Source organism: Nuphar pumila, chromosome 17 (assembly GCF_984573655.1).
Source record: "Nuphar pumila chromosome 17, dmNupPumi1.hap1.1, whole genome shotgun sequence".
Taxonomy (NCBI): Eukaryota; Viridiplantae; Streptophyta; class Magnoliopsida; order Nymphaeales; family Nymphaeaceae; genus Nuphar; species Nuphar pumila.
The window spans coordinates 23,417,085-23,433,031 of NC_143265.1; the positions used below are offsets into that span (position 1 = coordinate 23,417,085).

Consider the following 15,947-nt stretch of genomic DNA (forward strand, 5'->3'; position numbering starts at 1 on the left):
TCGCTCCAGTGAGAAACTCCAAGGGAGGCTGATTTTTTTTATCAATGTGACTAATAAATTATATGGCATAACAGGCACCCCATTGCATTGGTTGAATCGGAGTTAAGAATCCTAAGTATATACCCATCAGGGTGAGAAAAGAGAAACAAAATATTAAGTATTAAATTATTGACATTACTATGGTCTTTGTATGATTGTAGGGTTTATTATGGATTGTTTGTTTATCTTTGAAATTGTGCATAGTAGGATACTTATCTTAAATGTTTATTGTAATCATGACTGGGTTATGGATTTGTTAAATGTATATGCCTATGCATTATGATTGCATGATTGAAACCTGTGTCTCAACATTGACCTGTGTATCTCTTGTGTTTAGATTTTATCAATATTTATGTTGTTTTGTGTATCCTACCGGGGTTGTAGATTAATGCCCTATTCTTTAATATTTTTTAGATAATGCATAAGCTGGTGTGATGGCGGATTGTTTGGTGGTGCCAGACGGATCATCATCATTCTCTTTTCCATGGGACCCAACTTTGTTTTGGATATTTTTATATTAAGTTGGATTTTGTTGAGATGTGTAAACTCTGAATTTATTTGAATATTGGTTTCAATTAATTTATTTAATTAAGTTCTTTAAATCTAGTTGTGATGTGTGTTGATGTGTTATTGTAACCCGCCCAAAGTTTGAATCGGTATCAAATATACTATTTTGCTGGATTTGCAAAAGCTAAGTAAAAAAAATCTTGAAATTTTTTTATAACATTTTGGGGCGTTATAGGGTGGGGCAGTGTCGGGGTGGGGGATGGGTGGAGAGAGAGAGGATATGGAGTTCAGCTGGGATGGTGGTGGAGGCTGGGGAAAGAGAGGCGGGGAAGGGATGATAGCGGGGAGGCCAGTGATGGCATGGTGGTGGAGGTGAAAAGGATAAAGAAGGGAGGTCAGTGGTGGGAGGAAAAAGAAGAGGAAACTACACAAAAAATGTCGACCAACAGTTCTTGTTGGTTTTACTCAGATTACATATTCTAGTTTATATTTATACACACACACGCAACCTGCCATTTTCCTAATTGGCGCACGCATAAGAATATTTACAATGGTAAATGCATGTATCCAATGGTTTTGAAAACCTGTTATTGTCTTAAACATAACATTGCATGATAAAAAAAACTGTTTTAGTAACTCATGCATTTCAATCCACTTGTTGGTTTTTTCTGTCATTAATTTTTGTTAATGGTTATAAATAAGACAAGTTGCCATTTTTACAGGCCAATTGATAAATAGTGATGTGGGGTGGGATGAGATTTACCCCAACTACGTATGAATCACCCTCTCTTGTAATTCATGTCCCTCAAATCCAAAATGGCTTTCACATACCACGACTTGAATCAAGAGAGACGATTGCACTTTTGCCATGAAATATTTCAAAATTATTTTTTGATTGCTTGAACCCATCCAAATGACAAGCGGTCAGGTTCACCCTTGGGTTTTGATGGATTAAACCGGATTGAAAAAATAAGGCCCACATAATTTAAAAGTATTTAAAAGATATAACTGTAAGATATATGATTACTCATAGGGGCAGAACCAGAAAAAATATATGGGAAGGGCGGGATATATATATATATATATATATATATATATATAGATATAGAGAGAGAGAGGGAGAGAGTAATGGGTCCGTGCTAAACCACATTGGTGCTAAAGCGCTGACTGTCTATTGCATGCATTGATGGATGGTCAGCACACAAAAAATGCAAAAATCACATCAAAAACATGATTTTTGAGCAAAAAGACCTTTAGTGGTGCACTAAAAGCGCCAGTAAAGGTCCCACTAAAGGTCTGAAACCTTTACTGGTGGTTTTAGTGCACCACTAAAAGTCGAGCGCATTTTAAAAAAGGTCTTTAGTGATGCACTAAAAGCGCCAGTACCAGACCTTTAGCGGGACCTTTACTGGCAGTGTTAGTGCGCCAGTAATGCTTTAGCTCCGGTTTAGCACTAAATGGGTTTTGCATAGACCCATTTCATTATATATATATATAGATAGATAGATACATGGTACAATAGATTGTACCTACAATCGATGTCAGTTTCAGTGAGATCGATCTACAACAGCCGGCTATAACACTTCTGACATCTCCTTTCGGTTCCTGAGGTTGGATTTCAATGGAAACTTGCGAGCTTATAGCATCACCGGCGATGGTTGGAGCACCACCGAGCATCCAACAACCCAAAGGAGGCAAGGCACAGGCTGGAAAAAAAATTGTTTGCAGTGGATCTTTTTGATACACAGTTTCATCTCTTGGGCAGAGGCCCTAATGCAAAATTTTCTTTGGAAAAGATGTATTTTTTTTCTTTCCTACTATTTTCTCACTTCCAAACATGCCTAAGGGGTTAATGTTTTTTTGGATTTTTTTTTTTTTGAGGCGGTTTGGTTTGACTTCAGAATTGACGGACGAGCTTATAAACCAAAGTTCAAGCACCAAAATGGCGTCTGTAACCGTCCGTTATGCCCCAGCCACGCGTCATGCTATTAAGGGGTCGTGGCACGTTTTTTGTGCAATCATATATTGCACCCGATCCTTTCCTATCTCTTCAAAAATGGCAATTGGCAAGCAAACACATCCAAAATCATCTCATCATTGCTTATTGTTTGCATCATATCATAACAGTCGATATCATAGCTTTTGAACTTGTAAGTGAATCAAGATCGAAAATATATGAGATACAAGAATAAAAACAGCAAGAAAAGACATCATCAGCGTCAACTTGGGCCAATGCACGGCATTTTTCAAGTTCAAGGTTAGAGACTAAGCATCAAGTCTTGATTTGGCTGAGTTAAGAGTGGGCAAGGGCAACCCAGCCTCTAAGCTCCAATTTTAATTCTTTCAATTGAAAATGACGAATGGTCCATGTTTAACACAAGACTAACTGCAATCTTTCATATTTTAAGCAGAGTACAAATACACTTGAACTACAACGCAAACTATGCCGCACTGACTTTCCCATCACACTAAGCATCTTTTAAGATCAAAATAAAATGAGGAAAAAAACATCAAAATGAAATACATACTTCATTGATTACAATTAGACGAATAATTTTCTCAGGTAACAAAAAGATAACACGCAAGCACAATAACAATTGCATTGGGGATCCATCAGTTCTCTAGTACCTAGCTGTTTCCCCATCTTCAACCCACCAAAGCCAAAGAACTGAAACATTTCTCTGGAGGCAAAAGCAAAAATTTGAATAAAAGGAGAAACTCAAGTGGCTCGGAAATCTACAAAAAGGCTCAGTTTGTGTATGAGGACTTCACGAGTTCCAAACAGTGGTTTGTTCATGCTTATCCAATCCTTCTCTAAATTTCCTGCCTTCATGCTTGCCTGCATCTCATCATGGAAAACTGAAACAATCGAATAGATCGAAGTCCTAAGCACATCAGCCATGGCATAAGCCTTGCTGTGCAGAGCATCACCTTTCTTCTTACCCAGTACATTTATTGCACCATATCTTCTTACCGTTACATCAACTGCACTGCCAGTAAGCGTTGCCCACTTAATAGTAGCAGGGCCCATCAACTGTGTGGCATGTGGACTGGTCTTTTTACCAAGGCATACCTCTACAGAGATAAGGCATGACAACAATGTTGTTAGCACTCCAGCATTGCAGCCCGTGAGTTGAGCAACTCCATATCTGTCTTCCTTGTGTGAGTTTGTTGTTAATGCTGCAACTGCCCTTGCACACCAGGCACACAGCTGCATCATGTTTCACAAGCACAATCACACTCACTAAATAGGACAAAAGGAAAATGCAAAAGGGAAAAGAGGTACACAAAACATGGTGAAGAGAACAAGTAAACAAAAACATAGTGAAAATGGTACATGTAATTAGCTTACGTATGCAGGCAACATTCAAGAGCCCAGAGCGATCAGGGAAATATGCAACTTCTACATTGCAAAAGGAACATTACCAACCATAACTACAGCATGATAGACATGAGCAATAACTACGCCTTCTTTTACATGGAATAGACAAGCTTGGGTTCACAGGGTCCAACCTCAATGTTGTTGCCAACTTGCCATTGACAATATGAACTAGAAACAAACCCAACCATAACAACCATTTGGAAATGCCTAATTGCCTTCCTTCTTTGTTGTAGGAGAGGAAAATGTTGTACTTGTTACAAACAAAGCCTCCAATTATTTGACCAGTTGAAAAAATGTTGATGAAAGGAAGAAAATAATTGCACTGGACTTTTATGCAGCTCATTATATAGATTTGATGTTGGAGGACATAAGATGAGCAATGTATTTAGAAAGGGAAAGAGTTATTTCATAGATAATCATAGGCAAATGTTGCATATAATGAAAACATACACTGGACTTTTTTGCAGCTCGTTATATAGATTTGATGTTGGAGGACATAAGATGAGCAATGTATTTAGAAAGGGAAAGAGTTATTTCATAGATAACCATAGGCAAATGTTGCATATAATGAAAACATACACTAATGTGGAACTTTGCACAAGCCAGCAGTGACACAATTTGCCATAGAACGTATCTCTTAAGAACATCTATAAATAAAAGAGTTGAGAGAAATATTTGTTTGAGATAAGTGGAGTAGGTGGTCACAAACGCCTGCTAGAATATGCAGATCCAAGAATGGTTCAGTTCCCTAGCGACTTTTAAGTGCTACATATCACACTACTGCAATAAAATCAAATCAAGTAGCCTTCTCTAACAAAATCAAATCAAGTGACCATCTCCTAACACCCCCTTCATCTAAGAGTCTGAAAGATGCTTCATTTGTATCTATATCAACTCACCCTCCCAGTATTGATTTGACATCTTTTTGATTAGTTAACAATCACTAAAAAAAGGAGCAGATTATGTGCCACATTCATATATCATCTACCTCTACAAGGTACCAGCTGAAACAGGACGATCTTACAAGGGATATAATGAAATTCTTCTATTGACTTCACCCAGGGAAACAACCTAATTGACGGATCCAACAAAAATTTTGAGTGAATTTTGTTAAAAAAGAAAGTGTCTTATTCAAACTTCCCTGTGATCTCCAAAAAATTATGTGCTTCAATATAATTACTTGGACTAAGCGCTATTGCTTGTTTCCACTACTTGGCAGCTTGTTCAAGCCAAGCCTTCACAATTTCAGAGTCTCCATGTCGAATGGTCTCTTCTCTCCAGCAAGAACAGGTAGGCCAATTCCTTCCCTTAGAACCGTGCTTGAGAGCTTCCTGCCTCATAAATCTCCGCACTCAACTCTATTTTTTTTTTGGCAATTCAACCTCAATACAAATAATACTAAAATATGAACTTTTAACCATCAACAACTTCCTAAACCTATGTTTATTTTCATTATCTACTCTTTTCCTAGTTTTACAAGCAACATTAGTCCATCATATAAAGCTAGAGAGAGAACAAGAATACTCCCAGCAAGATTACCTAGGTAACAAAAGGAAACATCCTTCGCCCAGAACTTGATATATGCCAGTTTGCTGGAATATTACAACAAAACATAGTGCTAAAACGATGCATGAAAAGATGTATGTTCTAAAGACATATTACTTCCATCTTTTTGTACATATTTTCAAAAAATAAGTTTAAGATCAATAATGTCAAGGAAACATATGTTAGACATAAGATGCATATAATCAACAGACTTATCAAAGAAAGGGCTGTCAATGAGACAGATGTTGTTGGGCACCTGTGTGAGCTGAATACATCTACTTGAATGTAGGAATGTTTCTGGTAATTCAATTAAAATTCAGGTTGCATTAGGATTAGTCCTAGGTCTATCTGGTAATTCGCTTAGAATTCAGGTTGCATTAGGATCGGTCCAAATTAAGGCCTAGATCAGGTTCAATCTGTGACTAAGCATGACATGAACAATCCGAGCTTTCTTTTACATCTTTTTAGTATTTTTTTAAGCATCTGGTTCAAAGTTCAAACAGTGTTAAAATTACAAGGAAAAGTTTTCACACCTTATATGGTATGACCCTAAACCCAAATTCCTTACCTGACAATAGAATCCTGGGATTGACTAAGGTACACCAAAAAGGGGGCTGATATTTGACCCATTGGAGCACTAGCTATTGCAACAATTTGTTCATTTTAAGCTACAGCATTGAAGTTATGAAACAAGCTAAAGGTTATTATAACATTAATGAGACACTAATTTGCAGCCTAAACCCAGTAATAAAAGTTATTCATGCAATAACCATAATAAAAACCAGCACTGTGCTAGGCCAATTATTGTTGTGTAAGAGTACGATGCCAGTTTAGTGAGGAACTTATGATCAAAACATCAAAGCTGAGCCCTTACCTTCAGAAGTAGCCATAACTCATGTCATGATTTTCAGCTATGGAAAATCAAATGAAAGATTCTGTTAGAGATGAGCGAGATCTATCATGGCACTCTCAAATATATTTGGATCTGCCATGGTTCATTTAGCATGGAATATGTTTCCTAACAACCCATTTAAATGTGCGATTGGTTTCTTAAAGAAGCACGAAAATGATGGAACATACTGTACCAGCATGTATTTGTGAAAGGGATATTAATGAGAACACCATTGATGCAAAACATAATTGGTATTAAATAAACCATGATAATATCTATCCATATGGACAGATCTGGTAGAAAAAAACATTTCATTGCTACCAAATTTATGGTGTATAGGCAGAGACACATGCATGCATGCAAAAGAACCATACTTGGAAGTCACCAAATGCTTCATCGACGCTCAAGTCCATGTGAACATCAACTGGCGAGGACATCTGTCGGGACAATACATCCTGACTGCCTACTAAATGACCATCCAAACCTTCACTCAACCTAGCTGTGAGCTGTTCCAAAGGTCTCAAGCAGACTGTTACCACTCGTTTGTAAGTCTCACCAGTCTCTTCAAAGAAAGCTGCTCGGCGCCAAGAATCAACATTGCTCTCACAAACCATATACAGGTCTAGATACGCAAGATACTGCAAAAGAGACCTTGGAGTGCTTTGCTCTAAAGCCTCAAGCAGAAGATCACTTGGATTTGTTTCCGCCGCAGCTGAACCCTGTGGTGGTGCAAAGGAGAACCTCCTTGTGTACAGCACCTAGAGAAAAACTAAAATAATAAGATGAAACCAGCTAATATTTCCAGAGAAAATGACATAATAGCATTAGACTATTCCACAAGTGTATTATAAACATGAAACTTAAGACTAATAAAAATTACACATAACCAACCTGCAACAAATGATGTGTTAGCTCCCAGCAAAAGAAAAGAACACAAGTGCTAAGGCACAGAGTAACATGCTGAACAATGAACTGCTCCACAGGCTTCTTCCTTTCTACAGGATTAGGAAGAAGCACCATAAAAAATGTTGAAAACAACACTGCAAAGGATGACAGCTTCACAGCATGCTTGAAGGCTGCGGGAATTCCCATCTTGAAACTAAAGAAAAGGGGACGCTGCAAAGACAGCATCCAACAACCATTAGAAAAAAGTAAGGCCCATCAGGAGTAACAAATAAAACCATATAAAATGTCAACAGGTAATGGAAAAATAAATGAGCTCACAAGCACATGATATGTTTAACCTTGCTTAAAACTGAACACTTTTTCAATACCAGAAAGCACATGACACACATTTGTACGAGTAACAATCCAGCTCAAAGACACCTGCAGAAAATATGTTAAAATTGTACATATATATATATATTATATATTTATATTTGTATAAATATATATTTTTCTCTTTCTTTATTTTTCTTTTATTTCCTTTTCTTTTGTTAACTAGAAATAGGAACTAGGGTTAGATTTTTACCTTTTTATTTGTAATGGAACTAGTCAACACGTGTTGACTAGCCAAACATAAGAGTTGTTGAGGTCCCAAGGGCTCTATTTTGAGCCATTGGGACTCCACGGACTCTATGGAGTCCTCCTTTGTGTATAAATATGGGGCAAAGCCCCCACATTATGCATACTTCTTGCATAAAGGTCATTAATAAAATACTGATTATTTTTAGCCTCTTGTTCTTGCCCCTTGTGTGGGTTTTGTGAGTAAGCCCATTTGTGGCTTTTAGTGTGTACACTTTGGCATTGTGGTGGATCTTGTTGGAGGCTTCCATTTCTTTAAAAAATAAACACCTCTGGAAGCCATCACTGACTAATAAAAAGTATCATAAGAGGAACAGAATTGGACTCCATATGACAACATTGATTAAAGCAAATAAATTCAATCTGTAATTTGTAAATAAATCTTTCTCAAAGGCTAGAGCAGAAAATCAAGACGAAAGAAGCTTATTTTCTGCAGCAAAAAAGAACTTTCAAAAGGCCCTTATATACAAGAATGATTCTATAGATATATCACATATCTAATAACTCTACCATCAAGAAGAAAACCTTTGAGTTCAGTCCAACTCAATCACCTTCCAATTAACGTGAACGCATTCCACCCACTTGATTTAGCTGGAAGAAGTAAAACACAAGTAGCTCAATTTTTCTCATGGATCTCATTTTACATGCAATAATCGTTGTCTAGAAACTGATGTACATGTTATCAAACTTGGGAATAACTATCATTGTTTTTCATTTAATTTATGTCATAATTATCTTGCTTTTGTGGAGTAGATTATCTTTGTTTCTTCCATTTATTTTATGTCATAATTATCATGCTTTTTCTTCTGTACATATCATCATATTTTTCATATTCCTTTTTTCTCCAAAAAGTTGCCATTTCCCTGAGGCTGCTACCTTGGCCTCACAGATGGTAGCCATCTTGCTTCAAATTTTCAGTAATTAGCAGTAGCACTAGTGGAAGCTGTAATAGCCTAAGTACGACCATGAGTGCTACTACTATTACAACGATAATAGGTTACAACAAATATAGGATCCTGGCACAAAAGGGCTTCGCTCTCCTAGCTTGAGGCACGATCACAGTTTAAAACTCATGCGGGACATTTCTGTTGGATATTTTATATGGCCTTACATATTTTTTGACGAAATCCATGGATATTCAAATATGACCTTTATTTTGTTCATGAACTGTTGTTTTGGTATTGCATGTAGTAATGAAAAAGAAGTGCACACACAAATCCACTATGGGATAAAGCACATAAGCCACCAAGGGCTAGAACAAACACAAGAGCACACACGAGCACTAAATGGGCTTAACACTTAATATAGAAAATATATTTTTTATTAAACAATAATGCCTAAGAGAAGCATAATTGAGCAAGGGGTTTAACCCCTATATATATATACAAAGTGGAGAGAGCTAGCCGTTAGGCCTTGTCTGAAACTGGTTGCCTCCATTATGTCATAAATACCCCTTGTAAAAGGCATAAAATACAAAACAGAAAAAAAAATTAAACAGAATAAAAAAGACAAAAAATGCACAATGTTTTCTAAAATACATTTCAATATATATATATATATATATATATATATATATATATATATATATATATATATTTATAAATATAACACCCTCGGTAAGATCACCAAGAGTTTGCTAAGTAGAAAGGAGAAGCGAGGCATCGATAATGCTTTAGTGAAGAAGACCGCAAATTGGCATTCTGATGTCACATAGGGAAGCTCAATAGTGCCTCTGAGAAACTCTTCATGAACATAGTGTCAATCCATCTTTATGTGCATTGTACACTCGTAGAAGGTGTGATTGCTTGCGATGTATATGATAATCTTGTTATCGCAACATATCTTCGATGGAGTAAAGATGATAATGTCCATATTCTTCAATAGACTTCTTAGCCAAACAATCTCTGAGATGGTGGTTGCCATTGCTCAACACTCAGCTTAGGTAGAAGAGAGCAACACCTTTTGTTGTCTCATGCACCTCCAAGAAATGAGTGAGTCGCCAAGAAAAATACAATAACCTGTAGTAAAAATATGATCATTAATATTGTCTCCCCAATCCGAATCAGTATAAGCAATTATATTTAAATAAGAAGAGGATGAAATGAATTATCCTTTATTTAAATTCTCTTTGATGTATCGAATGATCGGCATAACTGCACTCATGTGAACTAAAGTGGGTGGAAGCTGAAACTGGTTGGAGCTATGTACAACATGTGCTATGTTCGATCGAGTAATAGACAAGTATGTAAGAGATCCAATCAGTTGTCTGTAAAGTGTGGGATCTTCTAAAATAGTTTTATTATTGATCCTTATTTTATTATTGATGACTTCGGGAGTATCCACAACCATTTCATCTGGCAATCCAGAGCTAGCAATCCATGCAAGGATTTTTGCATTGTCCATCCGCCACTCCATGTGTTTTCTTTCAAACTCAAGAGTAACAATGGCATTTTTGTCATCGTCAATGAACTTCAAGTTCCCATCCACAATCTTTGTGAATAAAAGTTGACGCTCCATACAATCACTCTCAATGTACTTGATGAGGCCTTTGGATAATATATGATTCCCTATAGTAGAAGCTCGAGTACTGTAGTTGGATCTATTCAATTTTATGGGCATGAAGAACACAGATTCTTTCTCCATAATGAGCAAAAGAGAGAGAGAGTTGATGGAGCAAGAGAGAGTTGGCGAAGATTTGAAGTTTCGGCATGTTCTCCAAGAAGCTCAGTCACCACGAAGGTCCACCAATAGAATCAAGAGCCTATTGGCTCTGATACCATGTAATGAAAAAGAAGTGCACACACAAATCCACTATGGGATAAAACGCATAAGCCACTAAGGGCTAGAACAAACACTCAAGAGCACACACAAGCCACTAAATAGTCTTAACACTTAATATAAAAATATATTTTTTATATTAAAGAATAATGCTCAATAGAAGCATAACTGAGCAAGGGGTTTAACCCTTATATATATACAAAGTGGAGAGAGCTAGTTGTTGGGCTAGTCCCAATGGCTAACTGGCTAGCAGTTAAACCTAGCCTAACGGCTAGTCCATTATGACATAAATACCCCTTATAAAAGGGGTAAAATATAAAACATAAAATAAAGAAAATTAAACAGAAAAAAAAGACAAAAAAATGTACAACATTTCCTAAAATACATTCTAAAACACACACACACACACACACACACACACACACACACACATATATATATATATATATATATATATATATATATATATATATATATATATATATATATATATATATATATATATATATATATATATATATATATATATATTCACGTGAATATGTGTTCAACGCATGCAACTATGACTTAGGTAAGATATTATTTTGGTTTTGCCAACTTTGGCTGCATGATGAGCTCATTTGGACTCTTATATAAGTTTTGTCAATTTGGACACGGGAAAAAAACCATAGCCTTAAAATTTTGGATACATTGCCTTTGATGTCTCACGTATCAAGTTAAGGGTAAATCATGAGTGAGTTGGAGTGGTGCAATGTGTCTTTTTTGTTTCTTTTGCAATAGGGTCTTCTGAAGATGGGGCCTTTAGGTGGGTATTGCATGCAACTATGATTGTAACGACTCATAGTGCCAGTAAGGAGAAATCACCCAAGAACCCAGCAGAAAACCGTGAAGTATGCAACATACATGCTTGCAGTAGACTTGACATTATCTATCTTCTAGTTAGGCAATTTGATATGTGGAGGAGCAAGTAGTCCTATTGAGAGGCAATGGTTGATAACCACATTCATTAGTAGCCTTCGAGATAGGATTGACAACGCGAACTCTGGTCTTAGATAATCAATATGTGCTATATTAGTGTCATATGTCTATGTGCTGGGTAAAAAAAAACTTTACTAATGCTCATAACAGTGACTAGCTTGAGCACATTATATTAAGGTCAGACCTCTAGTATGTCTTTCACCATGGTTCAAGTTAATATATTAATAAATATGTATATATTGTTCAAAAATATGTTTTTCCAAATAAGTTCTTTGCAAATATTGTTTTGGGGACATGTTTATAATTATTGTGTTTGTTAAATTGTTCTTTTCGTATCCCCAAAACATTTACAACTTTCTAGAATCCTATTGTAATTGAGAATCGCCGACCCCAATTGTTTGGGATGAAGGCGTTGTTGTTGTTGTATTGTAATTGAGGATATTATCTAATAAGGGATGACTTTGTCAATTAAGAAAGTGTGGTTGGAGGTTGGCATCAACTGAGACTTGTATTCTTAATAGAAGACTGAATTCTCCATATTTTATATATAGATGGTCTCAACCTAGGGAGGAGCAATTGAAATCCTTCCAATAGCCTTGTGCCATGCAGCCAAGAGACAAGCCCAGGTCCACCCCATTTGGTGTGCTCCTAAACCTAGGCTAGACATAAAAGCATGAGCCTGGTTCTTTTTTTATGGTGGTTCAGGTTAAAGTAAGTTGATATAGCCTTGTGCCCTATTTTTTTCTTTCTTTTTAAAGCAACATGGTTCATAAAACTTTGACTAGTGAAAAGTACTCTCTCTCTCTTTTGATGTTGTTATCAATTTATGATATTATCTATTAAAACTTGTGTTTGGATCTTATACGATCAAAACCCAAAATCGGATAGCACTTAACATAGTCAGTTGAAGAAGCCATAACTTTGCAATCGTATATCGAAATTTCATGATTTTTTATGCGTTGGAAAGCTTATTTAATTTTCTAAATTTTGTCTTTCTGCAACCAAATTCCTCTCTTTCAAGTCCAAAATTGCATGGCAATTAGACGGTCTGTATTTTGTCATATTCGATTTTCTACTTGACCTTATTTGCAATATTAATTATAATCATGTTGATCACTCAATGATTTAACTTAGTGATTTTTTATGATAATTATACGTTTTCTTTTTAATTACAAGTATAGCTTATTTGAAATTGTTATTTTTTAATTTAAAATTATATTCACTTAGATTTGCCTAAATGTTTTAATTGATTATAGATGACCTCATATATCAATTTAGAATATTGATTTGATCACTTGCATATTTAAATTGACGTCATATAGATCATGTATAAAAGTGTATAAATTCTTTCATAAGTATGATTATTTCTCATAAAGAAAAATGATGCAATTGTTTCTCATAAGTCAAACTGAAGATTTCATTAAGTTCTACACTTAATTGTAATAATATGTGGACATATCATACTCGAATAATAATATTCATTATAGTATTTTAATTTAGTAAAATTTATAGACTATTTTTAGTAGCCCGACCTACCACTTTTTCCAATAATTCCTTGTCATTAAGGTTTAAGATGAGTGTACCAACTAGCGCCTACAAAAGTGTGGTCAGTGATGGAAGGTTTTACCTTGGCCTAGCCAAAAATATAGGATCCTGTTTTCAGTGCAACATGATTCAGTGAAATTCATGGAGTCTCTTCATCCACCATAAGCCAAAAGGGAGAAAAGTTCAAGTAGTAGTAGTAGCAGTAGCAGTAGCAGTAGCAGCAGCAGTAGCAGTTGAAAGGCAGTACTAGAAGTAGCGCTGTAAGGAATTTCAGCTTTTACGTCAAAATGGTAGTCACAAACTCACAGTTTTTCATCACCCATTTAAAGCCAAAGCAAGAAATAGACAGAAACCCAAATGAGTAAGAATGGTTAAACTGAAAAGATGAACATCCAAAAATTTCGAAGAAAATTTTAGGATGAAAATAAAATAAAAAGGAAGAACACCGACCTGAATGATCGGAAAGTGCAACACAAGCCTCTTCCTGTAGACGTAGTTCACTCCGTATACTACTCCAACCAAAACCCCTCTCAGCCCTAAATCCATCCACCTCCAATCGCCTGCACGGGTGGACGCCAGAGCCAACCCGGCGGAGAGGGACGAGACGATGACGAAAGCCGCCCGGCGGAGGAAGGCCTCCGCCCTCCGGCGAGAGGTGGCGGTCGGGAAGCCCGGCGGGGCGCCGACTATGGCGTTGAGGAGAAGGCGGGCGAGGGAGAGGGACAGGTCCGGGAGGGAGGCGGAGGGTTGGAGGTCGGGGGAGGCGAGGGCTGAGAGGGCAAGGAAGAAGAGGGAGAAGGCGAGGAGGAGGTGGGGAAGAAGGAAGGTGGTGGGATGGGAGGGGATTGAGAGCAGGGGAAGGAGGGTGGAGTTGAAGGAGGTCCAGAGGAGTGTAGAGAGGAAGGTGTGCCATAAGAAACAACGGAGCCATCGGCTTCTCACCATCTCCGACTCCATCTCTTCTTCTTCTTCTTCTTCTTCTTCTTCTTCTTCTTCTTCTTCTTCTTCTTCTTCTTCTTCTTCTCTTGCTGTGGCTCGGCAAAGGATACAAGGGGCAGAGAGAGAGAGAGAGAACAGTCGCTTCAGGAGAATCGAGCTATTTTCAAATATATATATAGAGAGAGAGAGAGAATGAGAAAGAGAGTATTTTTGGTCGAGGTCTAGGTAAACCAAGTCCAACATAATGGCCAGCATGGGACTCGGATCAAAATAAAATCCTAACAGTAATAGTTGCACATGGGGCTGGGATAAAAACCAAATCTAACATGTTATATTTGGTTTGTATCTAGGTAAACCAAATCAAACATAATAGTGGGATATGGGACTCCGTTCAAAACCAAATCCAACATGTTATATTTGGTTTGTATATAGGTAAACCAAACCCAACCTAATAGTGGGACATGGGACTCCGTTCAAAACCAAATCCCACTGTTTGCATTTGGTTTGGATCTAGGTCTTTCAACATAACATTCAGATGGCTCAGATCAATACCAAATCCAATGACTCAGGTCAGATGTAAGTTAGCTGGACCTGGAATCAGATCTGGATTCAAATTGATAGGAATTATAACCATATTTGAATTGGACAGTATAATTTGTATATTCATATATAATTGGGTCAGATCTTGTTGAACTCTTAGTCAAACTTAGGTTTTGTGTAAGAATGATAAACAGATCTAGGATCAATAAGATCTACACAGAATCCATATTTAAATTGATCAATACCAATTGTATATTTTCATATAATCCCTTGGATCTTGTCAAAATATGTGTCAAACTTCAAAAAATGACCGTAAGACAAAAAATGACGTGTTTTCTGAAATACCTTCAAAATTGTCAAATTTGTTTGTTGTCCAAAATCACAGATATTGTTATTTTTATAACGTTTTAGCCCTCACACCTACGTTTTTTGTGAATTTCCTTTATATGCGATGTTTTGAGGTTCGAGTTTAAAAAAAAAACACATTTTTTATGCGAAGTTATTATAATTTTTATGCAAAGTAATTCAAGTATTTTCACAGTTTTTCGATTGAGTTTGAAAGAAATTTTGCATGTTTTTTATGCGTGTTTTTAAATTTTTTTATGCGAAGTAACTCAAGTATTTGTGAGGTTTTAAGGTTCAAGTTTTTAAAAAAAAAATTATAGTTTTTTTATGCAAAGTTATTATATTTTTTATGCAGTGTAACTCAGGTATTTACACAGCTTATTGGTTCGAGTTTAAAAGAAATTTCACATATTTTTAAGCAAATTTAAGAATTTTATGCAAAGTAACTCAAGTATTTTCAATGTTTGGAGGTTCGAGTTTAAAAGAAAGTTCATCAAACAGATCTGGATTAAGTATTTTCACAGTAATCTTAAATGTCTTAGGTGGACGTGCACAAGGAGATAAGGTCGGCCGGTCGACCTCCCCTCTTTAATGCCCTAACCAAAATTAGGGTTGAGCCTCTTGAGACTTTGCAATTTCATTTATGAAATAATTTGTAATTTGTGAAGCTTTTATAGAGCCTTCCTTAGCCTATAAAAGAGAGCTCTCATTATTAGCATAAGACAAGAAATTGAAACGATTGGAATGCTCGTCGTTCTCTCTCTCTAGTTGGACGTCACTTGTATGCAAGTTTGTGAGGAGGATGAAGGCGAGGCTCATGTATGTTGCAATAAAGGGCGGTAGTCAAATACTGGGAGTGATGCCCTTGTGAGGTGTTGTTGCCACCTTTGAACTTGCATCAACAAGTTCCGGGAAAATTAAGCTTACGTTGTC

General features: G+C 36.5%; 1 protein-coding gene across 1 annotated transcript; it reads right to left on the reverse strand.

Moving 5' to 3' along the window:
• Nucleotides 1-3,055: 3,055 nt before the first annotated feature.
• LOC149811800 (nucleoporin protein Ndc1-Nup protein) lies at nucleotides 3,056-14,160 on the reverse strand. Its single transcript, XM_089993255.1, has 4 exons — nucleotides 13,641-14,160; nucleotides 7,257-7,481; nucleotides 6,740-7,123; nucleotides 3,056-3,757 (listed from the first exon to the last, which is right to left on the reverse strand). Exons 1-4 carry the CDS (start codon nucleotides 14,145-14,147, stop codon nucleotides 3,266-3,268), a joined length of 1,608 nt encoding a protein of 535 aa, XP_089849381.1. The 5' UTR covers nucleotides 14,148-14,160; the 3' UTR covers nucleotides 3,056-3,265.
• Between the last annotated feature and the right edge of the window lie 1,787 nt (nucleotides 14,161-15,947).

What these genes read in the sequence shown, in the direction of transcription:
- LOC149811800 (XM_089993255.1), bottom strand. Translation starts at nt 14,147, where the DNA reads ATGGAGTCGGAGATGGTGAGAAGCCGATGGCTCCGTTGTTTCTTATGG. An exon ending in TGCACTTTCCGATCATTCAG is followed by an intron (nt 7,482 to 13,640) that starts GTCGGTGTTCTT and finishes CTGTCTTTGCAG; the next exon opens with CGTCCCCTTTTCTTTAGTTT. An exon ending in AAGCATTTGGTGACTTCCAA is followed by an intron (nt 3,758 to 6,739) that starts GTATGGTTCTTT and finishes AACATGATGCAG; the next exon opens with CTGTGTGCCTGGTGTGCAAG.